Raw genomic sequence first — 16,373 nt, 5'->3', positions numbered from 1 at the left:
TTTACAATGGCTTACATTCCATTTGCTGTTTGATTAAATTTTATTATGAGAAAGGTTTTGTAATACGGTGTGTATGTGTACTGTATTTCCCACAATCTTCCATATTTGCCCGTTGTCTTTATAGCTGAATGACAGTATGCCAGAATGAGGAACATTTTAGGCTCAGTTTCTTTCCCTCAGCATTTTGTAGACATTGACAAAATGTATGGATGCTGGATGTTTTTGTGAAGAAATCAAACAGTAGCTAGATTTTCTTCTACTTCTAATTAACTTTTTTATTCTTCCTGGATACCTGAAGAAATTTTATCCTTAAAATTCCATAAAGACCAAAAAATATTTTATTGTCCATTATGAGGTTTCAGGATTTTATTGGAATACACTGTGTGCTTTGACTCTGTAGTATAAATTCCTCTTTATTTGGGGAAATTATCGATTATGATTTAAAACTCATGTCATGTTCACTTTGTTCAGATTTCTCATTCAGAGACACAGATTATGTTCTATGATCTTCACTATATTTACTATGTTCTCTGTAATTGTTTATCCTCTTCTCTTTCTGGGTTCATTGTCATTGTCTCTAGCATTTCCTCTAGACCTACAGTTCAATAAATAGCTACTAGCCATACGGGGCTATTTAAATATTAATTAATTTAAAAACGTTTAATGTCAAATTCAGGTCCTTGGTTGTACTCACCACATTTTAAGTGCTCAGTAGGCACTGTGGCTACTCTGTTGGATAGCACAGTTATAGAACATCCCAATCATTGTGACAAGTTCTCCTGGACAGTGCTGTTCTATGCCAATAATTGAGTTTCTGCTGCTTGTTGTATTTTTTCTCTTTCTTATATATTTATTGCTTTGTTCTATAGTGGTCATATGTTCATCCTCAATGTTTCCTTATAACCTTTATTTCTATCTTGTAGTTTTATCATATCCTTGAAGTCTTATACAAATTTGTGTCCTTATAAATTCTCTCATAGTGTTAATCACTCTGGAGGAATGTCCCTTTGTTAGGGGATTTGCTTTCTACAGCGGTGTTTTTTTCCTTCATCTATCGTTTGCATACTACATTTTTTCATACTAGTTTTAATTTTTGCTGAAATGTATTTTCCCTTATTTGTTTATATATTTTTTTCTGTTTGTTTCTCATTTTACTGATACTTAACATGGAAATATTTGTCTAGACCTATTTATGCTGATTTTAATGTGATTGAATTCCTCTTTGAAAAAATGCCCGTCTTGTTTTCCTTACTTTATGAACACCACTGCAAAGATCAGCAAATATGGCTGACAATATGGCACAATTTGGCCCATCTTCTCTTTTTATAAATAATTTTATTGAAATGGAGCCACACTTATTCATTTACATATTGTCACTAGCTGCTTTCATGGTGCAATAGCAGAGTTGAGTAGCTGTGACAGATATCACGTGGCTTGGGATGTCTAAATATTTATTATCGGACCCTTTATGGAAAAGGTTTGCCCACCGCTAAGGTATAGAGATGGAAAAATTATCTGTAGCCTGAGGGCATGGGGTGGGTGCCAATATGGTTGAAAGGGATTTTTCTCAGCTAGGTTTATATGCATCCTCCATGGGTCAAACTTGTCTCTGTTCTCTCTTTCACTATTGTTTTAAATAACTGGGTTTACTTCATAATGTCCAGAATATCTTCTTTATGTCCAGGGATAAACTTGAGCTTCAGATCATCCTCAACATCTGGTACATCTGGTTAGATTTGGGCATCAGAGACTTTTACCACTTTTAAGGAGAGGCAGCCCTGCATCAGCCATTTCTATTCCCAAATTGCTGACTGGTGTGTTGAGCACCTTTAAGACAAGGTGGGGTTGAGCACCTTTAAGACAAGGAGGACTTTTCCTGGGCTATCCAGCAAGGGCTTTGGGCTCAGCCTCCGCCTGCACCTGCAACTGCCTCAGATCAATTTTTTTTTTTATTATTTCTGAAGTGGTGGGTTTTCTATTCCTATAAAGATTTGTGCTTCACCAACTCCCCTTTAGTAAGATTTTTCGGGTTTTTGTTTTCCTCAGGTCTCCTTCTTAGGAAATTGAGTATTAGGAAAGTGAATATTTGGAGTTTTCTAAATCCCACACCATTGCTCCTTAAAAGAGCTTTGTTTTTCATTGGATAACGACCCTTGTATGGTGCATTTTTCTTTTGTTTTTAACCTATTTGTTGTGCCTATCTTAGATTTTGCAAAAATAAAATTTTGAGATCTAGCTTTCCTCTGCCATGTAAAACTGGAAGATAGTATATTGGTTTTAGAATATGGTCAATGAAGGGCATATTTGCAAAAAGTTATTTTCCACTTGTAAGGTGAAGAATTTGCAGTTGGAATAAGTAACCACAAGGGGGCGTGCTTCTTTGAACTTAGAATAAAGTAACTAGTATATATAGTTTATGCTGGGTTTTTTGTTTTTATTCAAGACGACCAATGAAAAAATTACACAAGAAGAATGTGATATTTTGTTAATAATTTCATTCAATCACAAAACCAACTCAATAATATTTTGTACACCTACAAGTTGCAAGGTACTGCTAGGCTGTTTATTAGTAAACTCTCATGTCTTTACAAGCCACTTGTATAGAAAGGTGTTTGAAATTCTGAGTGATCTCTTAAAGTGAGTAATTCTAGAAGGGTTTATGTTGAATAGTCTTTCAAAAAATAACTACTGCATCTATTTTTTAATGAGAAATGCAAATACCACCAAAAATATGTTAAAGATGTTAGTCAAATGTCTACAGATCTCACACCACACTGTTCTAACATCCTCAGACAGAGATGTTTTCACTTTTCACACATTCTGCTACTCTTAATAATAAAGGGGTACATGTGGACTGAGATTTGAAAGTCGATTTCCTCTATATTTTTAACATACCACGTGAGTATAGGCTTCAACTTGCTTAAGGAAAGCTTACTTACTTAAAGTAAGTGCAGAAAGTATGCCAATTAGTATTTCATGAAGAGTTCCTGATAATGGGCCAAAACATATGACCAGATATCTAGGACTAGATACTATTTAATAGCTGAAAATGATGGCAGAAAATATACTTGGGCAAAATAAGGAATTTATTATCTCCCATACCTGAAAGTCCATGGGTAAGATCACGTTGGCTTCCTTTTCAACCCTGTTTGTGTTTGGGATCCTCAAAATGGCTCAGAGTAGATGCAGAATCCTATCTTTGAAAGTGTGTGTGTGTGTGTGTGTGTGTGTGTGTGTGTGTGTGTGTGTGTGTCTTCCCACAGCAAGTATAATAGAATAAAATCCAAACTGGCTTTCAGGACTTCCCAGGATCTGGGTTCAGATTCCCTTTAATCTCTTCAAACTCATGTCACCAGCCTCTCTACCTTTTTCTTATATTTCAGTCATACTGGCCTCCCTTTTATTCTTCAAAGATGCAGAGTCTTTTTCTACCCCAAAGCCAGGTTGCCTCTATCCAGAATGCTCCACCCCCAGCACTGCACAAGGCTGCCTCCTCTCATCCTTTAGGTCACAGCTCAGATCAGGCCAGTGTTCATTCCCTCTTGACCCTAAGGAATGTGCACCTGCTCCATCCTTACTCACAACAAGCACTTACTAAATATTTATAAAATACACAAGTTACTTTTAAAGGTCAAGCAACACAAATTTAAAAAGAGGAAAGCAAAAGTACTTCCTAAATCATCCACAATTCCACTGACCAGATACAGTAAATATTATCAGTGTTATGAATGTTATTCCATCCCTCTTCTCTGGGCATTAAAGTTACATAATTTTTTAAAACTGTAATGATATTATTTTTATTTTTAATTTTTTAATTTATTGTTACTTGAATGTAACAACAAGATAACTGAAACTGAAGGAATTAGAAATCATCACATTTTTATTCACAAGACATAGTTGCCCCTAACAGCTCCTTCTAAAATTAAGAAAGATTATGAAAAATATTGAGGCTTGAATTGATGTTTTGTAACTACATGTCCGATTTGGGGCAGTTTTAAAAAAATATTCTGATATCATTTACATTTTACTCCTATTCCATAGCCATAATCACACAATTGATGTTTTTGTTTTATATTTAAATGGATTATAATCTCACTTTTTTTTTTTTTTACCATTAACTTCTGTTTTACTGAGTTTTTTAGTTTGATTACTCTCTTGACTGACTGGATTTTTGCCCCAGGAGATTTTTTAAGGATTCTTGGGTAATTGCATGTTTTGAGTTTTTGCAGGTTGAGGAGTATCAGGCTTTGGCCTTTATGAGCACCAGCTTGGCTGTATGTAACATTTTGGGTCATGTTTTTGTTCTCAGCCTTTTAAATATTGCACACCGCCATTGCCTGGCATTGGATGTCATGGACAAGTCTAAGGCCATTGTCATCATTCCCATTTTTCTGTCTGAATATGAATATAATTCTTTATCCTTGATGTTTAGGAACTTTACCTGAATACATGTTGGCGTTAAGTCAGTCCCTGTTAATTTTTCTTACCATGGGTTACTACCTGGTATCCTCAGCCTCATCTGCCACTACTTCCTTGCAGGGGGCACACTCGCCTTGCCAACTAGTTGCCCTTCTGTGACCTCATCATGTTGCTTTGTAGCCCTCTGGCTTGACACAGGCTGGTGAAATTCTCTCATTGCTACCCTCACTCCATCATTTGCTGCTCCTCATTCTATTCGATTTAGCTCACGCGTCTGTCTCCTCAGTGACGACTTCCCAGAACACACTTCTCAGGTGACCAGACATTTTCCCTTCCACCCCATGAAATGTTAACATGCATCCCTTGTATGACATTTGGTACACCGAGTTACCATTAATGGGTTATGACTGTCTCACAACTACTACTATGAGCTTCAAGGGAAGGGCCGCTTAGTTTATATCCACATAACGATGCAAGCAATTTAAAATAGAGTTCTTGTTGGTAAAAAGTTGGAAAGGTCCCGTGGATAGTATGCAGACAAATTGCAGGAAAAATGTAAATTTGATACAATTCGAATGCTCTGATAAGTTGAATGCCCTAAGTCTTTAAAGAACAGTAATCATGTACTGGATGGCAGGGTAGAATTAAAAAAAAAAGTGTTAAAGGGAAGCCTAAAGGCGTGGGAAAGCCTAACTTCCATAACGCAGGTAGCGAGTGTCTAGCAGAGTCTGGCGTCTGCTCTCCCACGCCTCTGCTTCTCGTCGGAGGTGACTGGCACGCATGTCCAGCCCATTTCCCATTTAGTGACAACTTCAGCTCAGGGTTGCCACCGCAACCCACTCGCGAGTGAAAAACCAAGCTTTTCGTGGAGCCGCCCGCAGCTGGAGCCCAGCGGAGAGAACCCCCGGGCGGAGCTAGTTCTGCGCATGCCCCCTGCGGGCGGAAAGGAGCGGTCAGGTTGCGCCTGCGCGCTCGCTCCGCCGAGGGGCTCCGCCCCCGCCGCCAGGGTGCTGGTTCAGCGAGCTCCGGAGGGATGGTTCCGCGGTGCCAGGTAAAGGTGGGGAATCCTCCGGGACTTCTCTGCCCCCCTGCCCACTCCTTCCCTCCCCAGCCTCAGCCCTGCTCAGCTGGACCCCGCGTCCCCCTGCAGGCACTTTAGCCCGTGCCTAACGCCCCGGGCCTCTGTGGCCCCTCCTGGCTTTGGAGGCTTTGCTCTGGTAGCCCCAGCAGAGGTCAAGTCCACTTCCCGAATTCTTAGTGTTGGGGTGACGGCGTTAAATACTGGCTGGTTTCTGTGGGCACCCTCTCGACCTTTGTTTGCTCTGGGTTCTCAGATTATTCGTTTTGTCGAAGACAAGTTTTCAACTTAAAAAGATACGCACTTAACTAAGAATCTGTGCGTTTGTTTGTAAACCCTTGATTATTTGCAAACTTCTGGTTATTTCATAGAGAATAATTTTCACTGAGTGGCAAGTGGGTTACTTTTCCTGGTCAGATCCCTTAGATGCCAGGCTGACCGCTGCATAGGTTTGTTTTAAGAAATACCAGTTTATCCTGTATTTCAAACCCACCTGCTTTAAGTGTCAGGGTTTGTTACATAACTTAATCCTCGGCAGCTGGGTTCAGTGTAATGCAGACTAGATTCAAAGGTCATATGACAACCGTGAAAGACGTGTTTTTAAGTTTCTTTTCATTTATTTTAATTTATTTTATTTGTGTCATTCACCTCTTGACTCAGACATTTGTTCACTGTTTCAGTGTTTATAAAACGAGCTAGAGTTTTATGTCAACTAAAGACCGACTTCATGGTTTCTAAGAATATATTGTTAGGATTTTAGTTGTGGCACACTTACATTTGTAAAACTAAAAAGCATCCAGAAGCTTAGTCAGAATTGTGCTTAAAACATAAATATTTTCCAAAATTTGCACTTGTAGATATACTGAAATTTCGGTGGATGATTTGTCTTTAACTTAGAAATTTTGTTTTTGATTAAAGTAATACATTTAGAAAATTCAGCGTGGACTGTCAGAAAAGGACTATGGGTTGTCATTAAGGGCATTTTCTTTCCTTTCAGGTTGAAGTGTTGTATTTTGCAAAAAGCGCTGAAATAACAGGAATTCGTTCCGAGACCATTTCTGTGCCACAGGAAATAAAAGCATTGCAGCTTTGGAATGAAATAGAAACACGCCATCCCAGGTAGTTAAAAATTAGTAGAATGCATATAATTAACACTTTTTAATATTTCAAAAAAGTGTCAATTAATAAATGATAAAAGTGAAAAAACGTTCACATTGATTTCCTTAATGTTAGAAAGGGTCCATAGTTCTATTTGTCTGGAACTACAACTAGTAAATTCTAGTATTTAAAAATGCACAATTCCTTAAGGAAGGTTAAACATATTTTACTGAAAAACAATAAGCTGGGATACTCACAAAGGGACATGATTATATTTGTTTTTGTGATTTACAAAATACTGAAAATGTAGATTCTGCATTTTTATAACATTAAGTAAAATTGTTAACAAATTCTGTTCAAAATGTGTGCCTTAAACTTTTATGTTCCACCACTTCTTTAGAAAACACAAAATAGAAATTTCTAAGATTAAAAAAAGAAAGAGAGAAAACAAACCCAGCTGCTGCTGAATTTGAATTTGTGTAATACTTTTTTTCTGGTATTGAAAATCAGTCATTTTACTGCTGTTGTTCCTACCTCAAGTTCTTTTTGGAGCAAAGTATAAAAGTGGCTTATTTGAAGGTTTTTCAAGAATAGTAATAGTGTCACTTAAATCCACATAGATGTTTAACTTGGAAATCCTAGTGCTGTATAAAAGATATTCCACAGTGTATTTTCGAAAGGAATACTAGTCCTTGATTTGATATCTTTTAAGTTGCTCTCAAAGTGCCCTGATAATCAATGACACATGATGGGGCCTCTGTCTCACTTTGTTGTCTTTAACCTTTTACCTCTAGGAGACACCTGGTGGTGTGAGCACTTCTGTACCTATATACTTAGTGTACCTATATACTTAGGCAGAGGCTCCTGGGATTAGGAAAATTTTTTGTTTTCTCTTTAACCTGGCCTGAATGTTTCTTCAGTCTGGTATTTTTTTTCCTTTTTTTGGTTTGCTTGTTTAATTCCCTGAGACACACAACATCCAAAAAAGAGCTGTTAGCAATTAACTGTGTTCTTGGTGACTAAGTATGTTCTTTAGTGAATATGTCCTTTCTCTGCGGAATATGGGTTACTTTAGTGACTTTGCAGGTGATGCTTCATAAAGTAATATTTATGTAATGTTTTTAATTGCAGCAGAAGAAATTTGAGGTCTAACACAGCATTGATAACTACTCATCATACTTTTTCCCCCTCAGATTGGCTGACGTCAGAAATCAGGTGATATTTGCTGTTCGTCAAGAATATGTCGAGCTTGGAGATCAGCTCCTCCTGCTTCAATCAGGAGACGAAATTGCCATTATCCCCCCCATTAGTGGAGGGTAGTGCTTTTGAGCCACTTGAGTATGTGAGAAATGTTTTTCTTAACCAATCATATGGAGAAGGATCATACAGATGATAACTTGTGTATGGTTTACTTTAACTGTATACTCTTCATAAGTCTGTCTGCACCAGCTCTTTATTAAAGCAGCCATTGTTTATTGGTGCAGACAGACTTACAAATACCTGCCTATCATTTCTGCGTGGATTCTGTTATAAGCAGTTTAATGTCAGTTTGATATATTCATCCAATTCACTTAACATGGTTTTTTGAAATTTTATTCTGTGTCAGGCACAGTGCTGGATGCTGGAGCATTAATACCTGTATTTTGCAGGAGGGAAAAACTGAAACTCAGAGAAGTTACAAAACTTGTCTATGATCGCATAACTAATAAGTGGCAGAGCCAGCATTTGAACTCAAATTATTGGATTCCCTGTGTAGTTTTTCACAAATATGCTTACTAATACTGGATGATAGCTCACCTGGGCACAGAGAAATGTTGAAAAACTGCATAGCTGGAAAATAAAAAGATGAGTGCGCCTGAAAAGAAAGCTTGCCGTTTTCCAGGTGTATAAATGAACAGCATCACTATTACAGCTGTGTTGCAGGTGGCTGTAGAACCCATATCATCTCTCCATCTTTCCAAACAACATAGTCCATATCTGAGTAGGATCGTGTGTAGGAATATTTGTCAGTATATTCTGGAGAGACAGAATGAGGCTTAATTTTTTTGTCAACTGAAGAATAAGTAATATAGAAATTAGCAATCATGCATAATTAAAAACTTGGTAAGTTAGGAATAAAAGAAAACTTTCTTAATTTGATAGGGTTTTTCTCTGCAATCAAGAGTAAATATCATACTTAATGGTAAAACTTTGGTTTTATTATAGAAAGGAGCAAGCCAAGGATTTTTTCCTGTACTCTTCTGGAGGGCAGTGCCCCAAAAAGTGAAGAATAAATATTGCAAAGCAAATTACCCAGCCTGTCCACAGAGATTGGATCTTTCTTAGTCCTACTATTTGGAAATAATAGAATTCCTTGTTAGATATGTATCTCAATTTTATTTGGAAACTGGTGATTTTTGAAAAATGCTATTTTTCAGAGTTCAGAATTTATTCAGTAAACAATGGGCTGCCATTAATGGGATAGGGTGTGTGTGTGTGTGTGTGAGAGAGAGAGAGAGAGAGAGAGAGAGAGAGAGAGAGAGAGAGAGAGAGAGAGAAAGAGAGAGAGAGAGAGAGGGAAGGAGAGAGAGAAGGAGGGAGGGAGGGAGGTGTGGGGAGAGAGACTGAGATTAGAGCTGTTCTTTGGAAAGATTAGGAAGTTTATTCAATATTATTGAGATTACTTGAGTGTGTTTGACAGGGTTTATAACATGTAGTTTTAGAATCTATACCCTTATGGAATCTAGTTGTGGGAACTTGGTGTGGTTTGAAGTTAATAGACTGTGTTTGGGCTGTGTATATCTTATTGCAAGAAAAAGAGTTGGAAGAAGGTCAGGTGGCATATCCAGGAGATTGAAACATCCTGCAATCCAGTAGTATGTGAATAAATGTTCTTTTCTTTTCAGTAGGTGGAAAGCAATAGGGAAAAGAACATTGGATTTAGTAAGATTCCAGGGTTGGAATCACCTTGAGTGAGTCCTTACCTCCTCTTAGCCTTTTTTCTCTCGTCTTCCAATGTGGATGAAGCTCCACGGGGTTTATGATTATATCCAGACTCCTCGTGGTCTGCAAGGTCTGACCTATCTGCCCAGTCTCAGCCAATCCATTCTCTCCTTTGCTCCCTGGGACCCTGGCCTCTGTAGTATCTGGAACATGATATGGTTTTTTCTTGTCCCAGAACCTTTGCATTTGCCATTGCCTCTGTCTCTGGCTGTGGGTCGGTCCCGTTTCTTTATAGGGCTGCCTTCTTAGCTTTCAGGTCTCACCTCTAAATGTTACTTCTTGAGAGAGGCTTTGCAGGATCTTTTATCCCCCACCCTCCTGCTGTCTAAGAGCCCTATTTATTTCCGTAAGTTATCCCTACTTGTGATTCCTATTTATTGCTTTGTTTTTCACATTCCACTTTAAGCACCCTGAGTGCAGAAGCCAGGTTTTTTGTTCCCTGGTCTATGTGTAGTGTGTGGGTTTAGTCTCTGGCCCTTCCTGAGTGTGTACTAGTAAGTGCTCGATGAACAAATGGAGAAATGCATGGCAGAGGACTTTGTACAACCTCTGGTGAATAGGCATGTGGTTCGTTTATTTATTTCCTCAGTTACTTAACTGGGATTGTGCCCCGTTGTGAAATGAAACAAGTCACCATCATATCTACACTCCCTCACTCCTTTTTAGATAAAGGAAAAGGCAGTTCTAGGTGTGGTGCTTGGTAATATAGTGGTTAGAGGTGATGTGTGTGTGAATGGTGTCAATACCTGAATCATACTGTGATGGGATCTCCCAGGAGCAACTCCAGATTTGGAATAAATTGTCATATGAGGTAGATTACATTTTTAAGTGATCATGTTAATTCCTTTTGATCAGGTAAATTCCTTTTTGTATCGTGCTTGATTCATTAGGGGTACTTAAATATATTGAGTTTTGCTGAAATTTTCCTTGATTAATTTTATCATTCAGATCAAATCATACTTCCTAATACTTCTAAGGTAGAAAAAATACGAATTGAAATACAGTCTGTAAGTTGGGTATTTTGCCCTTAGTGCGAATCTTAAGGTTTATTAATGTCTTATTTCTAGGAAAGATGTGAATGAAGTTGAAGAGAAACCTAAAGATATCATAAAATTCACTGCTGAGAAACTTTCAGTAGATGAAGTCTCACAGTTGGTGACTTCTCCACTCTGTGGTGCCATATCCCTGTTTGTAGGTGAGTTGTAATTTTCCCCAGCATCTATGGACTGCACAAGACAATAGAAATTGCAGGTGTTTCCCATGTTCGTTGTTCACAAGGGATTACAAAATACTGAGCAGTAAGCCAAAATTACCCATAGTGGTGGGTAGAAATTCTTTTTAGCTCTTGTTTTATTTTAGGAATTTTCAAATTAACATGTTAAAGGCATTTTAAAAAGTAGGATGAAAGTTGTCATTAGCACAGAGGTTTCTGTGTTTTATAAATACTGAGGGGGAAAATGGTGATGATAATAACTTAATGAAAATCCTGGGAAAATAATGTTTTCCTTTTAAGTGTCAAATGCTGTTAGAAAAGGAAATATATCTTGTTTTCTCTGAGTGTTTACCTTGCCTAATTAGTGCCATTTTGTTATCTTTGTGATAATTATCTTTTGTTTTTTAATCAAGTTTTCATTTTTAAAACATTTCAAAGTAATTTTTGGAAAAATTGGTATGCGACCTGTCTATTAAAAATAATCCTTTTTTTATTCTGTTAATGTGCAATTTCTATTGTAAGGGGAAACCTTATTTTAATTGCTCTTTTGTTTGTTTGTTTTAGGGACTACAAGAAATAATTTTGAAGGGAAAAAAGTCATTAGCTTAGAATATGAAGCATATCTACCAATGGCAGAAAATGAAGTCAGAAAAATTTGTAGTGTCCTTAGGCAAAAATGGCCAGTCAGACACATAGCGGTGTTCCATAGACTTGGGTATGATTTCTTTTGTCAATTTAAAGTTAAGCATAATTGTTTTCCACCTTTTTACTAATTGTGATTCTGGAGTCTTTTGTGGAGTCTGTCTTAGGGTGAGGGAGTGTGTGTTATTTTGGCAGACATTGGAGACACCTCCCCATGCTTTTAAGGCTGCTTGTTAACATTGTAACATTTGGAGAGTGCTAGATACTGTAACAGAATCCACAGTGCCGAAACTCCTGGGCCCTGAGCCCAATAGCTTCTGCTAATGTGTGTTGAAATCCTTGAGCATTGTTTTGTAATCTTTTAAGAATTGTTTTGTAGTTTGGACTCTGTGTATATGACAATCTATTAAGAAATTGTTATTTTTTTATGTAAATGTCTTTGAAGGTCATTAAATTAGTTTGCCATTTTGTACCACTAAGAAGTGTGGAGTTCCAGGATTTGAAAAGAACCCCGCAATTGAAACAACAGCTATCACATTTTATTAGTTATTATTTTGTTATTAATGACTAATTTTATTAATGTTATCAATTCTATTATTTAATGTTTGTTGCTATTTAATATTTTAATTCTATGTTATAGTCATTATTTGGTAGCTTTGTCTCTCTAGGCATTACCTGTCACTGTGTCTTGTTCGTTTGAATCAGATATTTGTTGAGTTAGTGAAAGGTCCTTTTCTTTTTGGTGCCCATCAAACAGGTTTGGTGGGTGGATAGATGCTAACAAATTAGCCATGACCTTGGTATCCCTGCTGCTGAGTGCAACAGGGATGAATTCTGTTTTCTAAACTAAACTGAATGTTTAGTTACAAGTGTGCTTCACTGGAATTTTTTTTTCGAAGTGTAATAGAGTCTTTAACATGTAGATTTATAGAAGAGGATAACTTTTTCCTTCGTTTTGTTACAGCTTAGTTCCAGTGTCAGAAGCAAGCATTATCATTGCTGTGTCGTCAGCGCACAGGGCTGCATCCCTCGAAGCTGTGAGCTATGCCATTGATACTTTAAAAGCCAAGGTACCCATATGGAAAAAGGTAAGTTAAGAAAATAATCTAATTTTGCCTTTGGACATGATTTTTCTGAGGAATTTTTGAAGGATAGGGCGTAAGAGTCCATACAGAGTTTGTATTCATGGGTCTTCCCTGACTTTTATAGAGTCTTGTTTTCTTTATCTATGAAATAGAGTGTTTATATAATCTCTTTTTCCAAGGTTTGTAAGCATGAAAAATCCATGCCCCAGAGAATACATGGCATGGAGTAGGCCTCAATAAGTGGTAACAATTAGCCTCCCTAGTCTGGACTGTTCCAGTGTTTCATAGATGAGGCAGCTTCCCTTGGAGTAGAATTCCCTTGACTGGGAGGGTCTTTGCTTTGGAAAGTGGGAATAACGCATGGCTACTTCAGCAATGGCTGAAACAGAGATCCTTCAAGGCAAAAGAACCTTCTCCTAGAGCTCCTCCTTTGTTATAGCGAAGGGTGGGGTTTTGCCTCCTTGGAAAATATGCATAGTGAGTGAATTTAAGAACAGGAAATTCTGCCTTGTTTTCTGTCAGTACATAAAGCCCATCAATATGTGCCAACAATTCTCTGGCTATATAGAGCATTCTGAGGAGAGGAAAAGGCCCGACTCCCTCATTTCTCCCCTGGTGTAGTAACATTGACAGTGGGATTGTTCTGTACTCTGAAGTGTGTAATGACTTAAGGGTCTAGAATTGCCCACAGCTTTGATGCCGGTAGCAAAGCTGAGGAGCGAACGAATCGCTCGGTAGGATCTGAAGGCCAGAGCAGAGGACCAGAGGGTGAGTGCTTCATAGGAGCCGTGGTCACTACTTCCTAGAGATGAGCTAGGAACCAGGGCCTGTGAAATTTAGTGGCCATATTTTCTGACTAAAAACTGAAGCCCATTGTTATAAGGGGAAGCTGTGGGATTAGAGGAAAGGGTATGTGAAGCTCAGATATCTGGTTGCTTGCTGTGAACAAGGCTGCCACAATTTTGATAGACCAGGAGGAAAGTCCCTAAAGAGGCAGAGTTGGAGAGCATTCCAAAATGAGTTGTGAGCCTGGGTGGCAGAGGTAGCTTTCTTACCAAGGAGGAAGAATGGATGGCCAGCCGACAGAAAGTAGATGAAGGGATAGGCTCCCAAATTGAGGGAGCGGGCAAGAGGTGGGGCATACTGTCATTATTATCATTTGAGAACTAGTGGGACTTTCTTTGTGCTTTTCTATCTATAGAAGGGGGAAGGGGTGTACAGTGGTTCAGAGAGCAGTTGAATTTGGCTTCCTATCCCTACAGAAATAGAACTGACTAGAGAGTGAGAAGAGAAAATGTTATTTTCTTATCCCCCTCCCTTCCAAAAATTATCTGAATTTTAGTCTGGTTCTAGTCTCAGCCTGTGCTTTGAGATTATCTGTGGTACAACAAGGGGCGGGCAGGTAGGGAGGGCGCAGAGCAGTTATCACCAGAGCACAGCTCAGACCTATTTACTTCACTGTGGGTGGTCACTTAGTTTCACAGCTAATGAAAATATCCCTTCTGCCTTTGGACAAGAATATTTAGAAATGTTAAAGATGTAAGTGTGTTTGGAAAGAAAAAGTTTAAAGACCTTCCGTTTTCCCGGCACAACCTTGCCCAGACCATCTCCCATCCTTGTCCCAAATAGAATTCATCGTTTATTCTGTTCTGTGTGTGGTTGCACCTTGTCTTGTTAAGGCCTCTTGTTTGCTGTTTCTCCTACTGGATTGGCAGTCCTTACATATAGGGAACATGTTTATTCATTTTTCTGCACTCAGTGCCCTTATATAAACTTTTATTGGATTGTTAAAAGGAACAGATTTAAAAAGTTGTGATAGTGATTTGCTTCATTATTCAAATATATTTTCATTTATTAAAATGATTAATTTTGAATACCTATTATGGTTCTATTTTTAGGAAATGTATGAAGAATCATCGTCATCTTGGAAAAGAAACAAAGAATGCTTTTGGGCAACAAGTGATTAAATCATTTAGGTTTTTAGTCTGCATTTTAAGTTTGGTAACCTAATCTTTGATTACATTTTGATTTTTTTCTCCGGAAGTTAAGATAGTTTACTGAGCACGATTTCTCATGTTATACCGGTGAGACAAGAAGGAGGAAAAAAAGCAAAATAAGTGGGTATCTAACACTGGAACTAGACATAGAGGAAAGGCTTTAATGAAAAAACTGGAAGAATAATTTAAACGTGAAGAAAGATGCTTGTGGCAGCCCTTTTATTCTATGCCTAAGTGCTAATTGTAACTCGACTCACTGACATGTGGCCCCGCCTCCCTGACTTTGTCTCAGCACCTGTCCCCGCCCCCCCCACCTGCATATCCAGTGATGTCACCGTTATGGGGCAAGCATTACGGGAATGTTGGCAGAACTGGGAAGTATAAAAAGTCATTATTGGACAGGCATGATACGATATATTTTTAGAATTGATATATTTAAAAAATAAGCCAAATAAACACAGGATTTAAAAAGTTTAAAAGCATTATTTTTGTGTTTTTTAAAATTCAGTGGTAATAACTAAAACATGTATTTCGTAATACAGAGATTTCTAGTATTTCAGAACTGTCATCTTACCATGATACTTATTGTGCTTTATTAGTTAATAGTATTGTTAATCAATATACAAATCAGCATAAAATTGTTGTAAAACCAGGCAAACTGAGTAGCAACAAGGTTTGTTTGTTATACTGTTAGTTGATACTTAAAATTTTCTTCTGCACTCCCTTCCCTACTCCCATCCGGTGACCGCGTACATAGTGACTGAGCATTGAGTATATTAAAAACCTCTCGGTGGGCACTCAGGTTGCTTCCATATCTTGGCTATTGTGAGTAATGCTGCTATGAATGTGGACTTGCATAGAGCTCTTCGAATTACTGTTTTCATTTTGTTTGGATAAATACACAGAAGTGGAATTGCTGGGTCATAAGGTAGTTTTATTTTTAATTTTTTGAGGAACTTCCATGTTGTTTTCCACAGTGGTCGCACCAGTTTACATTCCCACCACCAGTGCACAAGGGTTCCCTTTTCTTCACATCCTCGGCAACCCTTGTTATTTTTTTCTTTTTGATGATAGCCATTCTGACAGGTATGAGGTGATAGCTCATTGTGGTTTTGATTGCATTTCCCTGATGATTAGTGGTGTTGAGCATCTTTTTGTGTGTCTGTGGGCCATGTGTATGTCTTGGGAGGTGTCTGTTCAGGTGCTCTGCTCATTTTTTAATTGGATTGTTTGTTTTTTGTGATTGAGTTGTATGAGTTCTTTATATGTTTTGGATATTAACCCCTTATTGGATGTATGATTTTATGCTAAGTGAAATAAGAGAAAGACAAATACCGTATGATTTCACTAATATGTGGGATTAAAAAAACAACAACAAATGAATAAAACAAAGGAGAAATAGACTCAGAGGAAACAAACTGGTGGTTAACCTGAGAGGAGAGGGACTGGGGGCAGGTGAAATAGGTGAAGGGGATTAAGAAGTACAAACTTCCAGGTATAAAATAAGTCATGGGGATGTAATGTACAGCATAGGGCATATATTTAATAATAAATACTAATTTTAATAAGTTTATTCACAGATGGTAGTAACTAGACTTAGATGGCAATGATTTGTGTGATGTAGTTACATAGCTCACCCAGCAGAGGGCGGTAGAGCCAGGGCTATAGTAGTAAGAGCAACCTGAGTCTTTCTAGGTTTGTAGTCCGTTAACCTTATATTGCACAGAACCAAAAAGTTCAGTTTTTAGTTAGTAGCCATTTTTAAGATAGGTTGGGGTGGTCCTTAGATGAAAATTAGTCCCTGATTTTGAATAAGATGATTTGTATTCTTTAATTGGTATCTTAGTTTAAAATATTAA

The 16,373-nt window shown here is 37.9% G+C and overlaps 1 protein-coding gene across 1 annotated transcript; it reads left to right on the top strand.

The window, feature by feature from the left end:
- The first annotated feature begins 6,528 nt into the window (after positions 1 to 6,528).
- Positions 6,529 to 15,005, top strand: MOCS2 (molybdenum cofactor synthesis 2). The gene is made up of 6 exons (XM_033111073.1): positions 6,529 to 6,616; positions 7,789 to 7,933; positions 10,645 to 10,772; positions 11,355 to 11,505; positions 12,397 to 12,520; positions 14,416 to 15,005. Exons 2-6 carry the CDS (start codon positions 7,836 to 7,838, stop codon positions 14,482 to 14,484), a joined length of 570 nt encoding a protein of 189 aa, XP_032966964.1. The 5' UTR covers positions 6,529 to 6,616; positions 7,789 to 7,835; the 3' UTR covers positions 14,485 to 15,005.
- The last annotated feature ends 1,368 nt before the right edge of the window (positions 15,006 to 16,373 follow it).

This window comes from Rhinolophus ferrumequinum, chromosome 7 (genome assembly GCF_004115265.2).
Source record: "Rhinolophus ferrumequinum isolate MPI-CBG mRhiFer1 chromosome 7, mRhiFer1_v1.p, whole genome shotgun sequence".
NCBI classification, from domain to species: domain Eukaryota; kingdom Metazoa; phylum Chordata; class Mammalia; order Chiroptera; family Rhinolophidae; genus Rhinolophus; species Rhinolophus ferrumequinum.
This window is presented reverse-complemented; position numbering and strand designations above follow the sequence as displayed.